At 47.5% G+C, this 26875-nt stretch overlaps 1 protein-coding gene across 3 annotated transcripts in view; it reads left to right on the top strand.

The window, feature by feature from the left end:
• The window catches only part of EVA1C (eva-1 homolog C), a 71639-nt gene extending 55688 nt beyond the window's left edge, over positions 1 to 15951 (top strand). For 2 of the 3 annotated variants that reach the window (XM_044913602.1, XM_021678005.1), the window contains 3 exons: positions 7719 to 7799; positions 9179 to 9268; positions 15007 to 15951. In XM_044913602.1, coding sequence (XP_044769537.1) covers positions 7719 to 7799; positions 9179 to 9268; positions 15007 to 15383 — 548 coding nt within the window. In that variant the 3' untranslated portion in view covers positions 15384 to 15951. The remainder of the gene's footprint in view (positions 1 to 7718; positions 7800 to 9178; positions 9269 to 15006) is intronic. The other variant, XM_021678006.1, reaches the window with a different exon arrangement.
• Positions 15952 to 26875: the final 10924 nt, after the last annotated feature.

Raw genomic sequence — 26875 nt, 5'->3', positions numbered from 1 at the left:
TTTTAATCCTTTATTCCTATCTATGATGTTCATATTAAAGAAGCAATACAAGTTCTTTGGTCAAAATTCATTTTGAAAGTACTTTTAGCGATCAGATTGGCAGCAAATGGGAAGAGTAAGAAAAGAACAAGCAAATGGGAGAAGAGTGATTTTAACCTGGGTGCTTAGGAGGCTCTGAAATTTATAGGTACATTACGCAAGCTCCCAGAAGTCTTGTTTGGCTACCGCTTCACCTTGCAGTCTTGGTTTGAGGCTCTAAATGACTCTCTATGCCGCCAACAGCCATTTTATCTGCATACCCACAAGCGGTGAGTCAACAGATCAAATGCTTACCCGAAAACAATTAAAAATGTTACGTGACAGCAGGATTTGGTTTTCCCAACGTCTTCAAACAAGAAAATGAAATGCCTGGTTCAGTGGAGTCCAATTTTATAGAGCTGCCTAAAAGAGAATGGGCACTAATGATTCTCGAAGGGTACGGTAGATTTCTGGTTTGTCATCCTGACACGTGGACTGTTCATTTTGAAATGATCATAGGAGCCAAGGGAGCTCAAAGAGAACAGTATTTGAAAAACCCGAAATCTGTGCTCGTGGAAACCCCTTCTCCTGCCAGATATCCCCACCTTTTTCTTCTTGTAACAGCTTTAATGAGATATAATTCACAGATCATCTGGTTCACCTCCTAAGGCATAGAAATCAATGGTTTTAGAATTTTATTTTATTCTCAGGATTTAATTTTTTTCACAGAATTGTGCAGCCAGTGCCACAGTTAACTTAAGCACATTCTCATCATCCCCCAAAGAAACTCTGCACCCTTTAGCTGTCACCCCCAGCCCACCCCCACCGCCCCCAACAACCAATCTACTTTCTGTCTCTATGGATTTGCCTCTTGTACATCTCATATAAATGTATGTGGGGTGTTTCTTTTTTTTGTTTTTTGGGGGTTTTTTTTTGTGTGTGTGTGACTGGTTCTTCTTTACGTAGCATGTTTCCAAGGTTCATCCATGTTGTAGCATCATCAGTACTTCCTTCCTTTTTGTGGTCTAAAAATGTTCCGATGCATTCCCCAGCCTTTTATATCCTGAGCTAAAAATGTTGTCCTCTGCGGTATGAAAGCTGGAATCGGTACCATACGGTGGCTGCATGAATGCATTTCCAAACTAAGAGCGTCACACGTGCACTGCAGGAAGTGTGGTTTGACTTCATCTCTCAGGCTTTATTCCTGCTTCCGTGCCGGAGCAGCTCTGGGATCCCCCAAGAAGCCACACAGATCACTCTGATGTTCTAGTAGCATCTGGCCTCTCCAGCTGAGTGTTGAAGGAGTGTAGCCTGCAAATGAGGTGAATTTCCTGCTGTGCCTTCAAGAATGAGGTGACAGCTCCTAGGGCCGGGGCTCTTCTTAGCGGAGAGAAGGTGGGCTCTCAGGGCCTGGAGGTCCTGCTTCAGTTCAAGCTTCTTCTCCCTCGTCCATTCATTCAGTGCGCTGTGGGCATGTGCTCTGTGTCAGGGTCGTGCCCGGTGCCAAGAATTGGGTGGTTTAAAAAAAGGGGGGCATGGTTCTTGTCCTTGGAATTATCAGTTGAGGGTGAGAGATGGCCACTAAACAAACGAGCAGGTAAACCCACCAGGTAAATCTGGGCAGCCCGTGTGAAGTGCCGAGCAGCGGGGAGGCGCAGAGCTGGTGAGGTCAAGGTGGCATGAAATAGCTCCGGAGCGGCCAGGACCTGGTCTTGCAGGGTCCTCGGTGGAGGTGCCAGTGGAGGGCTTGCAGTGGGGCAGTCAGACCCCTGTGATGCCTGGACTCTTAAGAGACCAGTCTATGGGCTGTGGGGTGGGGAATGGGTTGCAGTGGACTGGGGGTGGGCGGCCAGTTGGAACAAGAGCGAGTAAAAAATCGGTGAAGGGTTTGGAAAGTGGGAAGATGTGAGAGACGCTGAGGACACATGCCTGGTGGAAAGATTGGGGGCCCAGAGGAGGCAGAGGGACGGGGTCAGCCTCAGATGGGCGTGAAGGATGTTTCCCTTGTCACAGCGGGACAGGAGGCTCTGAGAGTGGCTGGGGGGCTTTCTGTTCTGTCTCCGGGCCTCTGTCTTCTCTGAGTATGAGAGGAGGTCATCAGCTGTGAGGATCGGGGAGGGAAGAGCGTTGGAGAAGACGAGAGAAGGTATAAAGGAAGTGCTGCAAGGGGCGGGAGGCTAGTGCCAGAGTTCTCGGGGACACTGGTCTGCCCGCTGGTGTGGTTCCTTCCAGCACGGCCAGCTCCTTGAGAGCAGACATGAGAAGAGGGGTCCTCCAGGCTCCCTGGTCAATGGTAAAGGAGGGAGAGAGTTGGGTGCTCCCAAGAGAGTGATCACAGTGGTGGATAGAGGAATCCGAGCTGCAGACAGGAGGGTCTCCAGGAAGAAGGGAGAGTAGGAGGGTCCCTGGAGGGGTCTGGGTGAGGTTGAGAATGGCAGAGGGAGGCACCTGAGGGAGTCCAGTTGAGGCCAGAAGGCTGAGGTCAGAGAGGGGGCTTGCAACTTGGTTTTGGTTGTGGGGCTGTGGAGGAAATGGGGCATTGATGGTGTCCTCCCGTCTCCCTAGGACAGTGCCCCCTTGTCCAGCAGTGTGGCCCCCAGGACTTATTCCAAAGGGAGGGGGTGCCTGGCACTGTGAGGCAAGTTCGTGCCTGTCTCCCCTCCCCCCCCACCCCAAGCAGACATTTTCTAATCACCATCTATGTGGTTGGCGTTTTAAAAATATACTCTCTTCCACCCCTGGCCAGATGGCTCTTCACTGTGCAGCCTGAATCATTAAAAAATGATTTGCAATGTCTGAATATTTTATAGGTCACCGAATGGGAGTGCAGGGTTTTACATTTTTAAAAAATTTCTCCCAGCTGATGTGGAAGTTGATACGAAGACCGAGGATGTTAATAATTAATTTCTAACTAAGAATCTGTCTTAGTTAGTGCTCTTTGGATGTGAGTGAAGGAACCAATTTGAGCTGGTTTAAGCCAAAAGGGGGATGAGGCGGGTGGGTATCAGGCCACTGAAGCCAGGGCAGGGAAGCAAGGCCTCAGGGTAGGTAGCTCCAAGGTCACGGCAAACCTCTGTCATCTCTCTTCTCTGCTTCTCATGGCACGTCTGCTTCCTTATTCTCTCCTCGCCCTCAATCTCTCTCTCTCTCTCCTTCTGCACCCAGCCTCCCTGTGAGCCTGAGCTGGGTGACATATGATCACCCCTATAGCCTCCATGATTTTTATGTCCTGTTTCTAACAATTATGGAGACTTGCAGTCTGACAATCTTAGTTCCAAATTTCTAACAGAAAGGTATTTAATTGGCTGGGCTGGGGTCAGGTAGCCCCCCTCCCTGGATCAGCCCTGGCCAGAGACCATGTGACGTGATTATAAACATGGCTTCCTAGAGAGGGGCCTGGCCAAACCCCCAAGTCAAGATGCTCTTACATAAGAAGGTCAGGGAAGGTCCACCCCATAGATGTCTATTCCAATACCCTGCATCTAACTGCAGTGTCTGACCCAGATTTGCTGTTCCACCCAGCAATCTTGCTGTGCCCACCCAGGGGACAGGACACGCCACTCCATGGGGTTGGGGAGGGGAGAGGTGCGTTAGGGACAAGTACTGAACATCAAGCTCTGGGCCCTCATTTCTGTAGAAACACAGGCCACCCATCTCCAATATGACCCAGGAGGCAGGGCAGGGATGCCTCAGCCATAGGGACTCTGATTGCACCTGTTGGTAGGGGGTAGGGAAATTACAATGAGCAGTATGATCTCTGCTCTGGAGACTTGGGGGACAAGGAGGGCTTCCTAGGGGAGGTGGCATTAGAGGCAAGTAAGACCAGGTGTGTAGGAGTCAGCAAAGTGAAGGTGGGAGGAGGGAAGGGCAACTGGAGTGGCACTGGAGGAACCTGGGGGATGGGAAGTTAAGCTAGGCTTTTGCCCAAGGATGGGGAGCCCCTGACAAATGGTCTCAGGGGACCTAATCAATTTGCATTTTAAAAAGAACTCTCCTCCCTATTTTATAGAGCTTCATTTAATCCTGGCTCTCTCTTCCCCGCAGGGCTTAGGCTGGGCAGAGAATTTCTGCATCTCTGTGGAGCCCTGGGGCATGATTCAGGCTGTGGGCCCTTTGCTCTTCGAACTGTAGGCAGCACGTCTGGATAATGTCAGACCACTCAGCACAGAGCACGTTGATGGGGCTGGGAGGCATTCCTCCAGTATTCTTCTTTAGTGCATTGCTAAATGAGGTCCTCTGTGTGTTCCCTCCGAGTTTAAGCATTAGCCGCACTTCTTGGATATGCTGGATTTCAGACTTTCCTCCTCACAGGATAAGCCAGACCTGGAAAACTCAGCCTGCTCTCCCCCCTCACATCTGCAGGGAGGACTCTCCGTATCCATAGCCACTAGTACTCAAGAGTCACCAAGACAGAGGCATGGCCAGCATCCCCACCCTGATATGCCTGAAAGGTACAAGAAATGCATGGACCTCAGCCTAGGGCCTGAATAGCTCCTACCAGGAGATGGGGCAGGCAGGTGGATGCCAGGATTTGGGGACAGGTGGGATGGCGGTACCAAGATTTAGGGACAAGGGGAATAGGTTCCAGGATTTGGGGGCAGTGGGGAAGGGGGGTACTAGGATTGGGGGCAGGAGGGAAGAGAGGTACCAGGATGGAGGGACAAGAGGGATGCAGTGCCAGGATTTGGGGACAGATGGTATAGGAGATGCTAGAATTGGGGACAGGAGAAATAGGGGGTGCAGGGTTTGGGGAAAGGCAGGTTAGGGGTGTGCCAGGATTTATAGGTGCTCATGCAGTCTGGGTTCCTACTGAGAAAGAGGGGAAGTTAAGTAGAAATACCGTGTTTGTCTCTGACATGAAGAATCTTTTTGGGCCCTAAGTGAGACTTCTTTCTTAAAGTCCACACTGACCCAAGCTTGACACAGAAGATTTATTTGGAGGTGGTGGGAAGAAGTTGAGGTGGGGGCCCTGCCCAAATTTAGTGGATCATCTTCTCTGGTTTTACCTAAACAGACTCACAGGGACTGTCTGAGTGGAAATCACTTTGCCACCTTTATGATCCTTTATCCAGTTCCCAAAGGCTGAGCGTCCCATGGACAGCACAGGATCGTGGAAAGATCAAGGGCAATGTGCACAAGACCGCGTTGAGATGCTACCTCTTCCTAGGCGAACGGTGCATCTCTAAGCCTCAGTTGTCCCATCTGCAGGAATGGGGACAATACACATCTTCACAGGGGCACCATGAACACCAAGATGCACTGTTTGAACGTGAGCCCGGGGTCCGACGTATTAAGAGCTCCATGAATAATGGTTTGCTGGTGGTTTTACAAACGTATCTAAAATGCAGAGAGGCAGGTTTGAAGGGTGGTGGTACGTAAATCACACCCCAGCGCCATCTTCATTCTTGAAACAAGGAGATGCAAGAATCCTACAGGTGCATCAACACCTGTTCTGTTCAAGTTCCTAAAAATTCTCCCACTAGCAGGGCCATTTTCATGTAGTAAATGGGCAAATTTCCTGACAGAAGCCTGTATCACACACGGCAGTTTAAGGTCTTATAAGGACCTGGGTATTCTGCAAAGTTCATCCAGACTGTCCTTCCTCTCTGAGCTCTTCTTTTTTCCCAAACTGTAAAGGCTCTGGCATTTACAATGAGCCCCCCGACTCAGGCTGTATCTTGACAACAAGCCAAGAGACAGATGTCCAAGACTTGCCACTCCTGGCAGGGAGGACTTACTCCTGCCAAGGAATCAGGGGCATCCTTCCCAGGGTGCAGCATGACCAAGAGGCTTTTCATCAGAAAGCATTTTGTGGCAACACGGTTCAGCTCTCTGGGGCGCTGCTCTGCTCTCAGAATCAGTGGTGTGCCCGCCATCAGCCAAGGGGCATTCCTCAGGGTCCCTGGACAGCACTGCCTCCTGTCATTGTCACCTTACAGGCCCGGATGTGACTCTCACTGCCAATGGGCATGAAGGCGCCAGGGTGTCCCGCGTGAGGAAAATGTACAATTGAGGAATGCTCTCTGGTTGTCGGTCCAGGACATCCCTAAAAGAATTTAGTTAAGTGCTTTGAGAAAGGAAATGAGGTTTTCTTGCTGCTGAAGATGTCATACCAGCTCTTTTTTTTTTTTTTTGAGATTTTATTTATTTATTTGACAGAGAGAGACAGAGGGAGAGAGGGAACACAAGCAGGGGGAGTGGAGAGGGAGAAGCAGGCTTCCCGCTGAGCAGGGAGCCCGATGTGGGGCTCGATCCCAGGACCCTGGGATCATGACCTGAGCCGAAGACAGACGCTTAACGACTGAGCCACCCAGGTGCCCCTTACCAGCTCTTTAAAGAAAAAAAATCAGTGCAGTTGAACTTGCACAGTTTATGTTGGGTCACTTCTGTTTCCTGTTGCCACTTCTCCCAGATACCAGCTGAGCTAGAGAACAAACAAAAATAAGCAATATTCTGTAGCAAAAATATTTGGTTTCCTCTCCCTTCTCCTGGCTGGCTGCGGTACGCTTGGCCTTCAGAATTCTTGCTTGGCCCTCTGCATGCTACCATCCTGTCTGCTTTCCTCGGGGCATCTTGAGATAGGATGATTTATTCTTAGGGTCAGTTCAGCAGAATCTCTAATTACCTCCGAACACAGTCTGTTACAGTGCTCTCCTCTCATTTTTCTATTGCATTTAAAATGCCCTTAGAGCATCATTCTTTCATTCTCGCATGCAGTCTTAGAATTCTTTTCAGGCTCATTAAGGAAATGAGGACTCAGAGCTGTGGGTGAAAAGCAGAGTTGGGCCAGGAAAGGAGGTCTGTGGTGGATTCTGAGTCAATTACAGTCATTTCCTTTCACTACATCTCAAGGGGTTCATGTTCAGACTTACAGTGTTGTTGTTGTTGTTGTTTAATTTTTTTAGAGAGAGAGAAAGAGGGCATGAGTGGTGGGAAGAGCAGAGAGGGAAAGAATCTCAAGCAGACTCTGCGCTGAGCTCAGAGCCCAATGCGGGGCTCAATCTCATGACCCCGAGATCATGACCTGAGCTGAAACCAAGAGTCAGACACTCAACCAACTGAGCCACCCAAGTGCCCCCAGAGTTAACAGTGTTATTGAGGTGTGATTTACATGCTCTAAGATTCACCCATTTTAAGTAAAAACAATTCAGTGAGTTCTAGTAAATTTACAGAGCTAGCTACATGATGATCACCGTACTCCAATTGTGAAACATGTCCATGATCCCCAAAGTTCTCTGACACCCATGTGCAGTCAGTCCCCATTTCCACCCCTGATTCTTGGTAAGCACTATAGAACTTACTTTCTGTCTCTGTGCATTCACCTGTTCTGGATATTTCATATTAATGGAATCATACCATGTGTAGTCTTTTGTGTCTGGCTCCTTTCACTGAGCATCATGATTTTGAGGCTCACCCATGTTGTAGCAGGTGCTAGGACTTTGTTTTTTGTTATTGCTAAATATTCTGTTGGGTAGATATACCATAGCTTGTTTACTTGTTCTCCAAAATTTTACCTTTCTGGGACATTTGATGGTCACATAGTTACCATTCGCCTATGTGTGTGAGTGTATCTGATAAGCAGAGTGGGTGATTTATGTACTGATTTGAAAGTGGATTTTTTTGGTATCTTCTCCACATTGCAGTGAAAAAATTATATTAAATGTACAAAGTTTTTAAAGTATTTCTTTTCTGGTTTTTAGTTCCCAAGAACATACTCACAGCGATTGATCCAGCCGTTGCTAATCTAAAACCTTCTTTGAAGCAGAAAGATGGTGAATATGGTAATTTTTATGGCTTACTACCAGCATTTCTCTTTAAGTAAAGGTAAACAGCCCCATGTGACCATAGTTGGGTGCACATTGGTTGGAATGAAAGGGGGATGTCAGGAGGTGAGCTGGAGTTACCAGCTCTGATAATGGCAGCGCTATTACGATGGATTGCATATGGTGGCCAACATTTTGTTTTGTTTTTCAAATTATAAGTGGAATAAATCCTCCTTCCATTCCCCTCTTATTTCTTAAATGAAATATCACTTGGAAAAAGAGATCTGCTCGGAAACAAATTTGGGGTTCCTGAATTCTATGATGAGCTTGTTGGAAAGATGACCCCACCAGGAACCTGGGGGGGCCAGACCCAGGCTGGACTTGAGGGCCTCCAAATACATGCCACCTCTGCCCTTGGGCTTTCACTGGGCTGTTGTGAGTAGGAGGGGGATGAACATTTTGGTTTTCTTATCAAATCAGACCCTTGGGGCTCCTGATGGAAACTGCAAAGTTTCTGTAGAGCATCTAAGATACTACACTTTGTGTGTGTTCAAAGTTTGTTTTGTATTACTTTTATTACATTTGTGAGGTCTTTTGCCCCTAGGTATAAAAATAAAGTATGCTTGACGTGGAAAACAGGAAAGCAGCAAGAAATAGAACTCGACCCTAGTCTCAAAGCTCAGAGATTACTATTGTTAATGTTCTGTTCTTCTGGTTCCCCCAGACCTGCTCTCTGCCAGGCTCTGCATCTCCCAGCCCCACTGCTGTTTCTAACAGGGCTCCCCACTGGACTCCATGCATATCCTGGTCCCCCAGCTGTAGAGGCCAAGAGCTCTGTGCCACCCTTCTTTTGACCTGTCTCACATCCCATGGGGTCCCCAGAGCTCTCAGGCTATCCATCAGGAGCTCCCTAAGCTCTTTCACAGCAATGTAACCAGGCATCTAAAACCAGACCTGCCCTGCACTTTGTTGGCATTTCCAAAAAAGTGGCCCCACACAATCTCCTTCCATAATCTCCCTCCCTTCTTATCTATGGTCAACAGTGCATACAGCATCTCTGTGATTAGGTAAGCCATTATTAAGCCTCCCAGAGGCGTGATGAATGACATTGCCTTTTGGATGGGAAAATCCATTTGTTCCCTTCTGTAGTGGGGTGGATGAGTGGCACCTGAAGTTGGAACCAGCACATTTTAGAATTTCTAAATCCCTCTTATCACTTAATATTTTCAGAGACTATTTACTAAACGCTCTTCCTGACTTAGTCTTCTGTAATTCAGTCAGAGGCCCATTGATTTGATTTCTATGACATTTTATTTATTATGGCAGTCCTGGGTTGGGAGCAGAAGTCATACCGTGAATAGCTGTGATTAATCAGTTTTGCATCTTTTATGAAACAGGTATAGACTTTGACCCAAGCAAACCGAGGGTTCTAAGGAAAGACGGAGTTATTGTTAGCAACTCTCTGGCAGCATTTGCTTACATTAGAGGTAGGTCAATAAATTGAAGCTTCCTAGAATGCTAATGGCTTTACTGAAGTCTCACTAACAGATGCGATATTTAATTACAACACTCAGCTGAAGAAAAGACTTTAAGTTTGCCTCAGCACCTGCAGTCTTGCTAAGATCTGGAGACAGAGTCTTGGACTCAGGTACAGTTCCAGCCGGGCTACCCACAAGAGAACCACACGGGGAGGAGGCAAACAGATAAAGTCACACCATTCAGGAGTTGGGCTCCGTGAGTATTTTCCACTTTGAAAAGTAGGAACCCGAGGAATGCGCATTCCCCAGCTCTAAAATTTGGGAAGGGCAGAGGATTATTGAATCCCACCCTTGGCTGGAAGAAAATTGAGTTAAAGGATCACTTAGTAAACAAAACGGGTCATGCCCTGTGAAGGCAAAGTCCCTTCCTGAGTCACCTGTGTTACTTCTCACAGTTGCCAAGTTGTCCCTGATAATCTTCCCCTCAAGGATCAGTCAGACTCCCTACCTGGCAGAGCCAAAACTCTCATCAGTGAGGGGATGGAACCTGCCATCTTTCCTCACCTTCTGTCTGCTCATCTTAGCGTCCACCATATTCTGAAATGTCGACTCTGCAAGTTTTGGCAATGCCTGCCTGACTCTGTTCAGGGAGGCCAAATCTCTGAGGCCTTTGCTAAAATTCATGTTAATATACTGCATTACAGCATTACTGTTCAAGGCCTGCCGGGGCTCGGGCTCTTTCGAGTAAGCCTTTCTCAGAGGAAAATAAAGGCGGAAGGGAACAGCCCAACACAGGAGATACGAAGGACAGTCTTGGGAATCCTCTACTGTTCCATCGTCTTCCTGCATCCATAGTTCTCCTGAGTGTCTGTTGTGTGGTTGTTGGTTTTCTCTGAGAATCTTCTCTCTTCAAACCACCCTCCCACTTCCACTTCTTGCAGTTCCTAAAACATTTATGAGGTCTTTCCCTCCCTTATGTAGAAAAGTAGAATGTGCTTGAAGTGGAAAACACAGGAAAGCACCAAGAAATAGAACTCTCCTCTAGTCTCAAAGCTTAAACATAACTATTGTTAATGTTCTCTTCTTCTGGATCCCCCATACCTGCTCTCTGCCAGGTTCTGCATCTTCCAGCCCCACTGTTGTTTATAACAGGGCTCCCCCCGGACCCCGTGAATATCCTGGTCCCCCAGCAGTGGAGGCCTGAGAGCTCTGTGCCACCCTTGTCAGAGTTAAGAGATGTAAAGATTTTTATTGTCAAAAATATCCCCATATTTTCAAACTCCCTGGAGAGCTTCCTGGAGAAAAGGCATCATGAAAATCCTTCAGGGAGTAAGGATTAATCGGAAGCAATGACAACTTTGCTCACTGAGCTGTGGCCATGCTGGGCCTTGTCAGTTCCTCCCGACAACTGGGTTGGTCAGCTCTGGCTGCCATAACAAGACACTGTAGTCTGGCAGCTTCAACAGCAGAAATTCATTCTCATAGTTCTGGAGGCTGGAAGTACAAGGTACTGGCAGAATCAGTTTCTGGTAAGAATGCCCTTCTTGGCTTAGAGACGGCTGCCTTCTCGCATGAGATGTGGGGGCGGGTGGGGGGGTGAGAGAGATTGAAAGAGGAAGGGAGAGAGAGAGAGAGAGAGGAAGAGAGAAGGAGGGAGGGAGGGAGGGAGGAAAAGAGAGTAAGAGAAGGAGAGAGAAAGAGAATGCTCTCTGTCATCCCTTCTTATAAAGACACGGATCCTGTTGGATCAGGGCCCCACCCTTAATGATCTCATTTAACCTTAACAGGATATATGCCCAGTTAGTACTTAACAAATGAGCAGACAATGAATCTTCATGTGGTGTCGTGAGCTGTCCTGCACCTTATTAGCACCCCGTATTTGCTCTTTATAGGTAGTCAATTTTAAAGAAATGTGAGGACATTGTGGCCTTTATTTGGTTTTATTGAGGGTTGTTTAGGCACAGGGAGGAGGTCTGTCTGAAGGAGAAGCCAGCAGCAGGAGCAGCTGGAGCTGAGAGTGAGCAGAGCAACTTCTGGAAAACTCCACTCCACACCGAGTAGATTGGGTGAATCCAAAAGGACATTTCCCCAGGTCAGGCTGCAAGTGGCTTTGACATGCTGGCACAGTCACATACACACGGGGACAAGTAGACCAGAAACCAAAACCAAAGGGCTTGTCCTGGGATGTTGGAACACAGAGGCTGGTGGAACAGATGTGAGGCTATCCAGGGGTCCCCGATGAACCACTTCTCTTTCGGCCATTTAAGTCATCGATGAACCTGTCCCCAGCAGTGAGGCATCGTTTTAGGCATGTTTGGACTTTACTCTTATCCTAACCGTGTAGACCTTGATCATTCTAGAATCTAGATCATGGGTTTGAAGAAGCCCCTAGAAAAATTCTGAAATTAGAGAAACAGAAAGGTGTGTGTGTGTGTGTGTGTGTGTGTGTGTATTGTGTGTATTGCTTTTAGGAAGGCAATTTATTAGCTGGCGTAGCCACTGGACCCCAGCAGACTGTGCCTAAGGAGCTTTATTTGGACAATTAGTGTTTTGCTGACATCTGCTTGCTGTATGTGTTTACTCCACATCTGCCCGCAGGAACGCCTTTGGTGTCCTAGTATTTCTGTAACTTGCCTCTACTTCTGTCTTCAGCCCTCTGGGAGAGCTTGCTGTGGACTGCCTGGGTGCACAGGGTACCTGGGGTAACTAGGGTAGCTGGGGTCACGGGTCAGAAAGCAGAGCTTCTCCTGAGCTGCGCAGGCATCGTTGTTTTCTACAAAAGGAATTCTAGGCGACCAGACAAACCCACATTGAAATGGAAGTATAATAACACATTCCAAAGTCAGAGTTACATGATCCCCTGTCAGGGAGGACAATTGGAAATCAGCACCGCCTTGTCACATAGGTGTGGATTCCCATGTGTTCCCACGGTCTCTAATCTTTGGTTCCGTGACAGAAAGTTATTATCACGGCTGTCAGACCAGGGCCCAGTCTCCCCCTTTGTGCTTTCACCCGACAGTAGCAGGGCCCCAGGCAGTGGAACCCTGGCCCCAGCCTCTCGGTGTCTTATTTGGACACAGTAAGCTGGAGCTGGAGCTTGGGCTGGCTCCAGACCAAAGATCTAAGGGTCAAGGGGCCTCAAAGGCCACAGGCCACCACTGTGAGATTCCTGCGGGCTTATGACGGCTAATGAAATGAAAGTCATTCACGTAAGCCCGTGACAAGCCAGCCGAGGCTGGACTGAGAACAATCGCACAGTGTGCAGATTCTGTTTTTTTTTTTTTTTTAAGATTTTATTTATTTGTTAGAGAGAGAGAGAGAGCACAAGCAGGGGGAGCAGCAGAGGGAGAGGGAGAAACAGGCTCTCCCTGAACAGAGAGCCCGATGCGAGACTCAATCCCAGGACCCTGAGATCATGACCTGAGCCGAAGGCAGACACTTAACCAACTGAGCCACCCAGGTGCCCCATGTGCAGATTCTGTTTAACTGCATGGAGACTAATGCCTTTATCTTTCCGGAGTACATACTAGGAAAGCAGTCAGGAAAGCCTAAAGTGGTCCAGTTGATTCTGGAAGACAGATGATGTGCCCTCAATGTAAAGCAGGGGGCTGTGGAGAGAGCCTGGGCCTAAGCTCAGGGTCCCAGCCACACGGTGGCTTTGGACAAGTGACACAGCTGCCTCAGGAGGGTTTGGGCCCCTCACCTCCATCTAACTAACACCTGGTGATTCTGTGACCTCAAACTAGTCAGTTCAGATGACTAGGAAGACTTGCTCCAATGGGCTTTGCCATGAATTGCCATGTCCTCCATCTTTGATCACTGGATCTCGGTGGTGTAGACGTGGCCTAGAGAGCCATCACTTGGCAGGAGGCACACCTGGGCCAGGAGGCACCTAGCATCTGATATATGAGAAGCTCTCCATGCAATAGAACCCAGACCCTCACCTCCCAGGAGCAGAGGGAGAGGAAGAAAACTAAGACTGTGGAATCCCCACCCACAGGGCACCAAGCCTCGGGCTTTAGATCCACAACCCCTTCTCCTGTGCACTTAGCAGGTGTTTGTGTAATCCCTGCTCTGCACTGGGTGCTGGGGGTTTGGTGGAGAACCAGACCATTGGGCCCCTGCCCTCGTGGAGCTTGCATTCTACAGGGTGAGAAAGGACAAAATGTGCTCAGCGGTTTAGTGACATTCAAGATGCTATGAGACCTAATGACAGGGGACCTGGCCCAACCTGGGGCTGGGAGAATAGAGGTCTAGACGAAGGAGAAAGAAAGAACATTCCAGCAGAAGGAACAGCACGTGCAAAAGTGCCAGGGTGTGAGGCCCCATGAGGAATGGAGAGAGGCTGGTGTGGCCGGAAAACAGAAATTGAGGGATGAATGAATGAGTGTTTGGAGTTTACCTTGGGGAGGGTAGCAGGGGCTGGGTCCTAGCAAGCTTCATAGACTAGGGTCAGGTTCCAGTTCTGGCTAAGCCGAAAGAGGCCAGCTGTCCTCAGGCAGTGGCTTCCCTTACTGGCTCAGTTTGAGCCTCTGTATCAGGGGTCAGCTAACTGTGGCTCTTGGGCCAGTTTTGTAAATCAAATTTTATTAGAACACACACACCTGTATGTCCAGGGCTGCTTTTGTGCTAAAAGGCAGAGTTGAAGAGTTGCAACACATACTGTATGGCCCACAAAGCCTAAGATACTTACTATCTGGCCCTTTACAGAGAAAGTCCGCCAACTCCTGTTTTATATTTTGAGGGAGTTTGCTGGATCATTATTTCCCAAAGAGGGAGTCCTAACCCCTCAGAGGGTACATAACTAAAAAATGGAGAGAGTAATAGTCCTTTCTGTTCAGGGTTGATGTAAGGATTAAACCTATGAAAGGTTTAGACCAGGGGTGCCTGGGTGGCTCAGTCAGTGAAGCGTCTGCCTTTGACTCAGGTCATGATCCCAGGGTCCCGGGATCGAGTCCCGCGTCGGGCTCCTTGCTCAGCAGGGAAACCGCTTCTCCCTCTGCCTGCCCCTCCCCCTGCTTGTGCTCTCTCTCTCTCTCTGACAAATAAATAAATAAAATCTTAAAAAAAAAAAGATTTAGACCAGAATATGTAGTACAAATTAGCATTGGTTCTATTTATATTATCATTATCATACAATCATTTGGATGTCAGAAAAGCTACCAGAACTTTTATTTATATTTATTTTTTAATCTAAAGAAATAAAGCTTTGTTAGCATCTACTGTTATTAGTACTTACATTCATATGTATATATATATATACTTTATATGTAAGTTAATTTTTCATAATTTACTCCTAATAGCTAACAGTTTATTGAGCATTTACTATGTGCCAGCAAATGTTCCATGAGTGTCACAGGAACTAACTGTATACCAGGAAGGTGCTGTTAGCCCCATTTTACAGGTGGGGAAACTGGAGCACAGAGGGGTTATGTAACTTGCCAAAAATCACACAGCCAATGAGTAGGAGATCAGAGTTTGCACTCAGGAGATCCAGCTTCTGAGTCCCCCTGCTATGCGTCCTCTCATGTACATACCTGTGTTGACTATATATGCTCAAAACCTTTTTTTTTTTCTTACCCAATGAGAGTACAGGATCAGTTAGGTGAGGATGGTCCCAAAGATGCTGTCCAGGACTGGCATTCTGCATTAGCTGCCGGTTTGAGCAGACAGTTGTTTCTGGGGGACTTTGGATTGGCGAAGATTGACAGCTCTTCCCGGCTCCTGACTTGTCTTTTCGCCCACAGCCCACCCCGAGAGAGCCGCACTGCTGTTCGTGTCCAGTGTCTGCATTGGTCTGGCACTCACATTGTGCGCCTTGGTCATCCGAGTGTCCTGCACCAAGGACTTCAGGGAGCTGCAGCTGACGAGGGAGCACCTGGTGCCAGAAAGTGCCAAGGCTGAGGAAGACAGCGAGGGTGAAGAGGGGGAGGAGGACTCCTCTGACTCTGATTTTCCGGGAGAACTGTCTGGGTTTTGTAGGACTTCGTATCCTGTCTACAGTTCCATAGAGGCTGCAGAGCTGGCAGAAAGGATTGAGCGCAGGGAGCAAATCATCCAGGAAATATGGATGAACAGTGGTTTGGACACTTCACTCCCAAGAAATATGGGCCAGTTCTACTGAGAAAGAGATGCATCTTCGTGCGATCACACTTTCTGAAGAGGGAAGGATCTAAAATGCCCCTCCAGTTCTGTTTCACTTGTACCTTCTATGAAGGAGTATTTGTCAGGTCATCCAATAGTGGTGAAGCCAGAAGCTATTAAAGGGACATTTCAAACTGTTTACAGCACATTTCAAAATAAATTAGGAGGGAAGTCTTTGTTTTCTGTATTTATTTAAATTCGTAACATAAGAGTGCACATTTACTGAGTGCTTATAATGCCACGAGCTTCTCTAGCTGCTTTTCATGTATTAAGTCATTTAATCCCCACAACCGCTTCATGACATAGTGCTATGATCCCCATTTGACAGATGATTAAACAGGAGGTCCCCTACAAACATAAAAAAATTGAACTGATATACAGGACGGCAAGCTTGAATCCATCCACTATGTGTTCACTGGCGGTGGATTTTAATCACTAACACTACTTGTTTAGAACAGGGGTCAGCAAAGTTTTTCTTTAAGGGCAAGATAATATTTTAGGCATTGTGGTTCATGCCATGACTACTCAACTCTGCATTGTAGCTCACAGGTAGCCATCCATAGCTAATCCATCATAAATGAATGTAGCTGTGTTTCAATAAAGCTTTATTTATAGACACTGGAATTTTGAATTTGATTTCATTTTCACATGTCACATATTATTCTTTGTTTTTTATCAATCACTTTAAAATATAAAAACCTTTCTTAGCTCACAAAAACAGGGAGCAGGCATTTGCCTGATTTTGTAAACAAATTATGGTCCACAAGGCCTAAAATATTTACTCTCTTGCCCTTTAGAGAAAAAGTTTTCCAACTCCCAATTTAGAATTTAAAGCTGCAGAGCTTCTAGTGGTAAAAGTGATCAACTAGATAACCCAGCAGTCCTTTGATCCAGTGGAGTTACCTTTCAAACCATTGCAGGGGAGAAGAAAAACAAAGGGTAAGGAAACAGATTCCTAATGGGAGATCTGGTGAGGGGTTCCTTTGGACAGCTCCCCTGGTGGACAGGAGGCTTATAGCTGTGGAGTAGAATAAGATATTTTTTTCTTTTTAGTCCCAGTGGGACTCAGAGTATAAAAATGATGGTGTTATATCCATCTCATATGTCCGCTATGAACGAGCTCTCTGCCTTATCTTCCTTCTCCCGAAGGTCCCACCTCTAAATACCATCCCATTAGGCATTAGGATTTGACATATGAGTTTTGGGAGGAAACATTTAGTCTACAGCAGAGTTGAAATTCCCATAATGTAAAATTAACCATTTTAAAGTGCACCAACCACTGGCATTTGGCACATTCACGATGTTGTGCAACCACCAACTCTAGTTCCAAAACAGTTTCAGCACCAGAAAATAAAACCCGAAGGTGTCACTCCTTGTCCTTCCCTCCCTCTAGCCCCCCAGCCATCTGCCTTTTGTCGGGATTTACCTATTCTGGAAAGTTCATCTAAATGGAATCATAATATGTAGCCTTTTGTGACTGGCTTCTTTCACTTAGCACCATGTCTTCAAGGTTTGCCTATGTGGTAGCGTGTATCGGGGCTCCATGCTTTAATGGCGGAATGATATTCCACTGTATGAAGAGACCACATTCTGTTCATTCATTCATCTGGCGGTGGACATCTGGGTTGTTTCCACTCTTGGCTACTGTGGCTATGCTACTATAAACATCTGTGTGCCGTATTTTAACAGCAGTGAGACTGCACACCAATTGACGACCAGAGACTTGTTGAGAAATCCTATGGTTTCCACTCAAGAGAGGGGAGGGAGGGGGAAGATGAGTCAGAGTGACATCCCCTTTTTTACCCCCTACTTCTGCTGATTTCAAAATGAGCTTCTCTTACACTCACCCCCAAGAAGGTGGGAGGGTAGGGTTTTGGTCAAAAGAGGTATCCTATGCACAGGCTGGGATGATTTGAACAGAGGCTGAAACTCCTTGGGATTTCCAGGTAACTGAGTCCTCTGTAATATAGGGTCCTAGGAGAGGTTGATGGGGCTGGGAATGACATGTCTTAAATCTGTCATTAGAGAGAAATCTCTTCTAGGTCATGGGGGAGAATGAAATGAACACACGGCCTCATTGTCTAACTTTTTCATGAGGATTTTGTTCTGATCAAAGAGCACCCTTGTGCTTTCATTTCCCTGAGCCCAGCAAGGAGCACTTTGGTATTGTCCCAGCTCTTGGAGCAGCCTGTCCCCGTTGTCTCCGTATCCAGCTTTGAAGCAGCATATGTTCTCTCACTCCCTGAACATAAATACTGTCCATCTGATGACCGTCTTCTTGGGGCTGTAGAGAACATGGCCACTGATGGTTTTCACTTTACCAGTTGGAGAAAGAGCTTTGCCCACATGGACCTCAGTCATAAAGCTTGTGTTGAATGTCACAGTGGGTTTTCCCTTATCTGAGTCTTCCCCAACTCCCAGCCCCCACACACGTGCACACTCCTCCCAGGACCCCCGAGGAGGCACTGGAGGACAGCCCTGCCAAGGCAAGGCCCAGTCTTTGGCCTGTGCAAATGTAGTGAGCTATTTATTTGCATTTTCTGAGCCTCACAGAAGAATGCCACGTTCTTCTCAGGGACAGAGCCTGAAGGATCCTGCTGAGAATGTGTTTGGATGGGCACCGAGCCCAGGGGGGAAGAGGACCAAACCAGATTTGGATGAAGGGTTGCTGATGGAGCGTGGTGGCTGGAGGAAGCTCCAGATTGCAAGTCCACCCAGGGAGTGTGGGGCACACATGGCTTTGTGCATCTCTGGGCAACAGACATCCCTCTGTTCTCAAGCTGTGAGGTCCCGGAAGTCCCATGACAAGCCAGCCCTCTGTGGGAGGTTTGCACATGTCACTACCTCAGTTACTTGCTGCGAACACCGACTCTCCAGACATGAGCTGCCAGTTGGAAAATTCGGCCCTTCTGGATTCAGGGAGCTTGTTAGTGGGGCTACTGGTATTTTGTAGATGCTGAGCATTCGGGGCCACTTTGGGGAGAAGCAGCACACACCCTGGCCCCAAGCAAGCACTGGGAAGCCCTGAAATCTGTCCCACTGCTGAGCCCACAAATGTGCAGTGCACGACACCGTGCCCCACCCAGATCCCTACACCAGGTGGCATCCACCCCAGTGGCTTGAGGGTGCCTGCAGATGGCCCACAGCCGCCCTTTCCTGCAGAGAATCAGCCCTCACATTTTTGTCTTAGTCCACTCAGACTGCTATAACAAAATGCCAGAGATGGGCAGCTTAGAAACAACAGAAATGTCTTTCTCACAGTGCTGGAGGCTGGAGGTCCAGGCTCTGGGTGCCAGTATTGTTGGGTGAGGGCACCCTTCCTGGCTCACAGCCAGCACCTTCTCACCCGGTGGAAGGCACAGGGGAGCACTCTGGAGCCTCTTTCATAAGGGCATGAATCCCATTTACAAGAGCTCTATCCTCACGGCCTAATCACCACTCAAAGTCCTCATCTCCTAATTCTACCATATCTGGGGGTTAGGATTTCCGCATATGAATTTGGGGCAGGGGGACACAATCATTCTGAACGGAGTGATTTCTTACAAGAATTTCTCCTGAGAGCACTCCTTCAACAAATCATTCATGCAAGAATCTCCATCTCAGGAAACTGACCCGCCGTCCAGGGGGGGCACTCTGAGGACCTGGGGGCATGTGCGGCTCCTATCGGCCCACACCGCGGGCATGATGTCACCCGCAGCTCAGTGGGAGCCAGACCCAAAGGACCATGAGGGACCCTTCCCCCAATCAGGTGGTGCCAGGAAAAGAGCCAGCCTGGTATCTGGTAAGTCTTGGAAGGAGATGCCCATGGGAGCTCCCTCTCACTCTGCCCCTGGCCTTCTCTGTGGGTCTCCAGAGACCAGCTCCAGGTTACCTGGGGAACCAAGGCCTGAGGCTGAGTCCTCCCTGGCAGGTGGGGGAGCAGAGTGAGTGCTCCTTTCCACTCTCTCCCCGGGGCTGGAGCCAGTCCCCCCTACCCGCAGCCCACACTTCCTAGTGGGGACTCCTGGAAAGCACCACTGCCCTGAAGCTTTCACCCCGCTCCCTGCCCCCACCCGGACCCTGAAACACAGAGGCCAACCATAGTGGGCATGGCTCTGTCCCAGACTCAGTGGTCCCCTCCTGCCCTCTTGCCTCCCAGCTTCTACTCAGACTTGGTCCTAGTTTGATCTCGGGGTGCCCTATCTGTGCCTCAGTTTCTTCATCCAAAAAATGGGCATAATAACAATACCTCCTTCCTAGTGGTGTTGAGGGTGACCGTGCTTCACATCCAGGAAGAACAACAGAAAAGGTAAGTTTTTATCATCAATTATTCTTCCTCCTGAGTGGCAGCATCCAGCATGGCCAAGGCGTGTCACTTAGCACTTAGGGGATCTGACAGAATTCAAGGGCAAAGTAAGAACAAGCTGCTGAGGGAGAGGACCAGGCAGCCCCCTTCAGCCCTGCTACCGAGAAGACTTTGTAGAGGAAGAAAAACAGTCTGCAGGACTCGGAGGAAAGTGTTCAGGCCAGACCTTCCTTGGATTCTTTGGCCAAGTCCATGGTGGAGGCTCCCACGCATGGACTTAAAAGGCCATGCCCAGTTCTGGCAGGGTAGTTATGAACCTGGAACTATGGTCATTTGGTTTTAAGAAGCTCATTGTAAGCCTGACCACCAGTGCAGAGTTGGCCAAACTCCATCCCAAGACTGGACGGTAGTCCGGGAGATTAAATCCTAAATAAATACTCCAACTAAATGCCTTGTCGACTGGAAGCCATACTGGTCTATAGTTGGAAATAAGGCAAGAAAGAGCCATGATAACATCAACCACATAAGGGAGAATTCAGGAAGCCAGCTAATAACCGGAGGTCACCACATCCTTTTTAGGAATTTCAAATCACCAGACACCTCCTCTGGGGGGGTGCCATGCTGGCTCCCCGGGGAATGAATGAGCCAGTATCGAATCGCAGATATGGACCCTCCAAGGCAGTACTGTCCAGTATGGAGCCACTGGCCACATGTGGTTACCTAAATTTAAATTTGAATCAGTTGATGAAATATAAAAGTCAGCTTTTCAGTCACACCAGTCACATTGTCAAGTGCTCAGGAGCCATGTGGCCCATGGCTACTGTCTTGGACAGCATGGATGGTTCTGTCTGGTGATGCTGAGCTAGCAGATCATTCAGACACACAGACACGAGCCCAACTCACTTCAGTGAATGGAGCGGGTATTTCCCTGGGCCTCACCGACCAGGGGTGTCATCAGATCAAAATCCCAAGCGCAGACATATGGGACCCGGGGACCACCTACCCGACCTCTGCTCACCTTCTGGGAGATGCCCTCTATGTCCCTGGGCTCCAGTCCTGAGGCCTCTGTCGCCCTGGTGTGCCTTGATGCATGAGCCCACAGCTGGAGCTCCAGCCCAACCTTTGTGAGTTCCCACCCACTACAGAGCCATGGCTTCAGGAGCCCTGGCCACCTCCCCTGCCCTGGCCACTTATCCTGTGAGAGCTGCTGCCACCAGCACTTCCTTTGGGCACCATGTCTGCTACTAATTCCCCTTCCTTTGTCCCTTGGGAAGAATGCGGCTTACCTAGCAGAGCTGCCACACTCCCCCAATCCAGCGACCTATCCTCATTCCCCAGGAACAGGCCAGAGAAATGTCAGGCCAGGCCTTTCACACCTGGGAGCCCTGTCCCCACTCCCCAGACATCCCTGCTGGGTTACCACAACCATGCCCCCCTCCCCTCCCTCCTCGTCCTCTTCCTTCAGTATCTCACACCTCCACTGAGCCCAGGAGCAGAGAGAGCTCTTTCTTTTATCCTTTGGATGCCCTGGCTTCACAAGACAGGGTGTAAAAATGACAGTAAATGGTCAAAGCAGGTGGCATGGGAGCAAAGAGAGGATGATGGAGGCTCTCAGCCTGGTCCTCAAGGAATGAGTAGAATTTTGAAAGGTGAATCAAGGTGGGGAGGTGCAGAGATGAGCAGCAGTGATAGGCCAGGAGGTGGGAGCCAGAAGGGCATGTTTGGGAATGGGGAACAGCCACAGGGGGGCAGGGCTATGGGAAAACAGGCTAATGGTGCAGGACACCATGGGGTGGGTCTGTGCTCCACACCACAGGACTTGTTTGACACCTGGTGGTAAGGATGGCATCACCTTCTTTGGGCAGCATCCTTTTACCTCCCAGAGCAGGTAAGGGACTCGCCTATTCAGCCTACCCTCTGCCAGAGAGCCTGGCCTCAAACCTTGGCCTTTTGACTTGGAATTGTAATTGCTCCTGATTTTACTGATCACTATATTACTCATAATATCTTGGAAAATACCAAATGACAGCTTAATTCTCTTGGAGAAATGAAAATCAACACACTTAGAAAGCATGGAGCACTGGGTGTTATACGAAAACAATGAACTGTGGATCACTGTGGATCAAAAACTAATGATGTACTGTATGGTAACTAACATAACATAATAAAATAAAATTAAAAAAAAAAAAAAGAAAGCCAGTTTAGTGACTGATTCACGTGGGTGCTTTAAGATGTAATTAATATCATCCTGGGCCTGACAAATTATTCTAGCAGAGCCCCTCTTCGAAAGGTTCCCAATCTTTGCCTGAAGACCGCTCACAGCCTAATTGCATTTCAGAGTGGTCCAACAGAAAATCCAATTGGGAATTTATCTTGAGGTGAACATGCCGCCTTCCTGCTTTTAAGCAGACTCTCTGGGATATCGTGAGCTCAGCCCACGGGACTCTGCAGAACAAAGAGAGGAAAGTTGGTCACTTCCTACTGGGGGTACATATTCATTCCCCGTACTTTCTCTGTTCCAACTCATGAGTCCATGGATTGAGTCCTTTCAAGAAAAGAAAAATAGGCCTTGTCATTTCCTATTGTTTCAAAGACAGAATCCAGCCTGGGAAAGATTAAGGCAAGAGGAAGGGGGACTCGTGTCCAGATGACTAAACACCAATCTGACCTGGAAAATGCTCGATTAGTTTCTGAGGAAGGGAGGGAGCTGCAATTAGAAGAGTGTGTAAAATCCGTGACATTACCTCACTAAAAGAGAAAAAGGAAAGCGCTCCCAACTCGCTCACAATGAACTCACAAGAGAATGTGTTACTAATCTATGAAGAATGTGCAGACCCAGTGAGTTGCCTCCCAGCTCTGAGCTCCCGAACTTCCTTCCTTAGAACTTGACCTCTGACTGGAAAGCCTCTGGACCCTGGGAGAGTGAGGTGTGTGCCGTCAGCAGAAGGGGAGTCACGGGAACGAGCCAGACTTGTCTCCACAGAGGTTCCTGTTACATCAGTCTTGCCTACATCACTCAGTTCACACATGAGCAAAGCTTCTTTTCTTATTGAAGATGTCTTGGGAAGACTTCCAGGTGTTCTGGGGGAAAAAAAGTAATAAAGATGCATTGTATTATGTGTTCAATTGAAGTAGATAGATCTCTGTGTACTGACATGAAAAATTCTTGAAGTCATATTAAGCCTAAAGGGAAAATTACAAACAAAAAATACGTATATCATGATTCCATTCATGTAAAAGAAAAAGACTCAAAATAAGACTGTTTTTCTATGTATGTGTAGAAATCGATAGGTCTGTCCCTAACATTTGCAGGGTCTATGAGAAAAAATCACATACCATACAACCAAGTATTAAAATCAAGCCAAAGAAGAAAAGTTACATAAAATATACAACTTCTTCTACCTTGACAAATATACCTTTATAAGAACCTTGACGACCAGATTCAAACTTAAAATCCTCAGACTCTTCAGTGTTTGGTGCAGACATGTGGCCAGACAGTGTGGGGCAGGGTGGGAGGGAACTCAGCCTCCGGCCCCTGGCCCAGGTTTCTCTTCACACCTCACCGCTGTTCCTCTCTGTGAGGGGCCTCACACACTTACGTGTGCATCCACCCATCCCCCCAAACAACCACCACCCCCTTCACATGGCATGGGACCAGTGACGTGCACACCAGCATCAAGGACAGACTCTGAGAGATAGCCATGCAGGCCCTGGAAGCAATGCTGTGTCCTGGACAAGTGGGTAATCACTTTCCTGTCCAGCATCAAAACAATTTTTAATAATCTTAAATTGTCAGGGCACCTGGGTGGCTCACTTAAGCATCTGCCTTCAGCTCAGGTCATGATCCCAGGGTCTCGGGATCAAGTCCCACATTGGGCTCCTTGCTCAGTGGGGAGCCCGCTTCTTCCTCTGCCTGCTGCCCCCCACTGCTTGGGCTCTCTCCCTCTCTCTGATAAATAAATAAATAAAATCTTTTAAAAAAACAATTTTTAATATTCTTAAATTGTCGGGGCACCTGGGTGGCTCAGTGGGTTAAGCATCTGCCATCAGTTCAAGTCATGATCTTGGGGTCCTGGGATCAAGCCCTGCATCGGGCTCCCTGCTTGGCAGGAAGTCTGCTTCTCCCTCTCCCTCTGCCCTGCTCATGCTCTCTCTCTCTTGTTCTCTTTCAAATAAATAAACATTATTTTCTCTCTACTTCTCTTGGAGCATTAGCCAGGCACCAAGCTGGGCACCTGGAATATAAAGAATAAGACAGATTCCTTGCACTCAGGAAGCCCACAATCAAGCAAGAGATGGAGGCAAGTGCAACATATCGTTTGAAAAACATGTGATAGAAAGATAATAGCAATATAGGATGACCTTTATTGGGTACTTACTCTGCACCAGACACTGAGTTCGGCATTATACAATGTTATTCACCATCAAACCCATCTGGGCTTGGGCTTTTTGTGGAATATTTAAATTACTAACTCAATGTCTTTACCCATCGTAGGTCTATTCAGATTTTCTATTTCTTTTTGAGTCGGTTTTAGTAGTTTGTATCTTTGTTCATTTCATCTAAGTTACCTAATTTGTGATGGTTTCGGTTTGCATGATATATCTTTTTTCATCTCTTACTTTTAACCTATTTGTATCTTTGAATAAAAAGTGTCTCCTGGAGACAGCATATAATTAGATCAGAGATTTTTTTTTCCAGTCTGTCAATCTCTGCCTTTTGGTTAAATTGTTTAATCTATTCCTGTTTGATGTTATTAATATGGTTGGATATTTGCCATTCTGCTTTCCCCTCCATTTTCTCTGTAGCTTATAACTACTTTGTCTCTCTATTCCTCCTTCATACCTCTTCTTGTCTTAAGTGGATATTTTCTACTGTACACTTTTCATTTCCTTAATGAATTTAACTTTTGTTTTTGTTTTTTAAGTTGGTCCCATGGGCACTCACGACCTGAGATCAAGACCTGAGCTGAGATCAAGTGTCGGACACTTAACCGACTGAGCCATCCAGGCGCCCCGTGATTTCCTTAGCTCTCACAATACACATTTTAACTTAGCAGAATCCACTTCAGATTTACACTGAGTTAATTCCAGTAAGTTATGGAAACTTAACTCCATCCCCTACTCTCTTTCTGTTCCTATCATTGTTACCCATATCATGTCTGTATACACCCAACTATATTTTATAAGTGGAGTGTTATAAACCCACCTATACAGAAATATAGTCATTGCTTTATATACTATTATGTCTTTTTAAAAAGCTAAGAGAATAAGGAACACAAATGCATTTACTAATTTTTAAAAAATATTAACCTTCTTAATTACCATTTTTGATTGTCTTTATTTCTTCCTGTGGATTCAAGTTACAATCTGATGTCACTTCCTTATTCCAAATATAGCTTCACTCCCATCTCCCTCTTTTATGTTTCTATTTACTTCTTTGCCCAACATTTGGGCATCAAGGGGCTGAATACTTGGAGGGCCCTAACCCCACTGTGATGAGTTCAACGACTTAGTTCAAATATTCTTCACCGCTCTCTACTGATCAAAGTCAAGACTCAAGTGGAACTCAGCGACTCACAATGTCCAGTCAGCTTAATGGCTGCTACTAGAGGGAAGGAGGAAAGAAAATGAAAATGTCTCCACTCTCTTTTGCAAAGAAATTTAGAAATCACCAGCCCATGAACTTTTTTTTCAGCCCATCACATGCAACATTTACAAGTATGAACTTTCTCTTCTCTCTCTCTCCTCCTCTGCTCACCCCATAGCACTAGATTCCAGAAGCATGTGTCTGTAAACATTCTATGTTTCTCACATAGTGAGTTCTTAGGAGCCTAGCAAGGAGAGAGACAGAAAAGACCAGGAATATTGCTGCTTTTTTGTAGGGGGGCTGCTGTCCATGGATGACCTGGAGTTATTTCTAGACAGTCAAGTGAAAATCATACACGGACCCACCATCTGGCTACAATGGTTAATGAAAATATCAAGTTACTTTGCTTTGGGCTAGAATTATCTCAACTTAATGATCTCATACTGGTAAGAAAGGCAATCAAAGAGTTACAGATGGCTTTAGTTAATAAAAAAATATGCAAATAGATTATTCTTAACATTGACGAACTAACACTTTGAAAACATGGGGTCTGTGGACAAGAGGGGAAATTAATAAAAAGGGTCTTGGTGGTGAAGAAGTTGGGCACCCCTGACTGGTTTGGAAAAATCCTACCCCTGCACCCTACCTCTATATCCCCCCATGACTACCTTTCACCTCTAGGCTCTGGGATCAAAGCTTACCTCCCCGTCAGTTTAAATTGACAAAAGATTTTGTCATGACCAGCTTCGGATCAGGAAGCACCTGCCATTCTCAGATTGTGTGACAACCTCACAGCTCCACCAAAGGTACTGGCGCCCCTGCTCTCCCAGACCCAGGACAGGGGTGGCCTCTTTCTCTTTCCTTCTTCCTTTGTCTGAGGCTGTGTCCACCCATCCTTCTTTCAGTTCCTTCAGTGTTCATTCATTCTACAAATCTCCTGCACTTTGTGCAGGGTGCTGTGGAAAGCCCTGGAAACACAGTGGTGAACAAAGTGTGGGGAGTCAGGGTCAGAGTCCTGGGGTTCTGGTCTGGGAGGCAAATTCCCTCCTGAAGAAGGCAGGCGTCATGTTGCAGAGAGTCTACACTCCCGCTGAAGGTGCCCCTGGGGACAGCCCGCCCTTCTACCAGCCCAGCATGACAGCACTAATTAATCACTCCAGATCCTCATGTAAGACCATACACGCGGCAGGGCGGGAATGGGGCCAGCAGTAGGATAAGATCGGGAGCTTCACCTGCAACCAGGGAAGGTTGCCTGGGGAGTGAGGTTCAGACCTGGTCTACTCAGCCTGGGCTCCTTTCAAGCTGGGGCCTCAGGATGTCATGGGAGTGGTGGTGGTGGGGGAACAGAGCTGTTACCCTCTCTTGCAGCACTTGGCTATTCTGTTTCACACCAGGTTAAATTAGGAAGTGTTGGGAGTCAGTCATCTGCCTCTGGTGCATGCTCAGCTCCCAAGAGCTCAATGGCAGCCTGGCACTTCTGTGTCCAGCCCTGAGTTGAGACCTCAAACCCGTGCCCTCCTTCCAAAGGAGAGCTGGCCCAGGGTCCAGGGAGGCTGGTCCTGGACCCTCTTGGCCCATCTTGGGGCTCAGCCCCTGTAAG

Source organism: Neomonachus schauinslandi, chromosome 1, assembly GCF_002201575.2.
Source record: "Neomonachus schauinslandi chromosome 1, ASM220157v2, whole genome shotgun sequence".
In the NCBI taxonomy this organism is placed as follows: Eukaryota; Metazoa; Chordata; class Mammalia; order Carnivora; family Phocidae; genus Neomonachus; species Neomonachus schauinslandi.
This window is presented reverse-complemented; position numbering and strand designations above follow the sequence as displayed.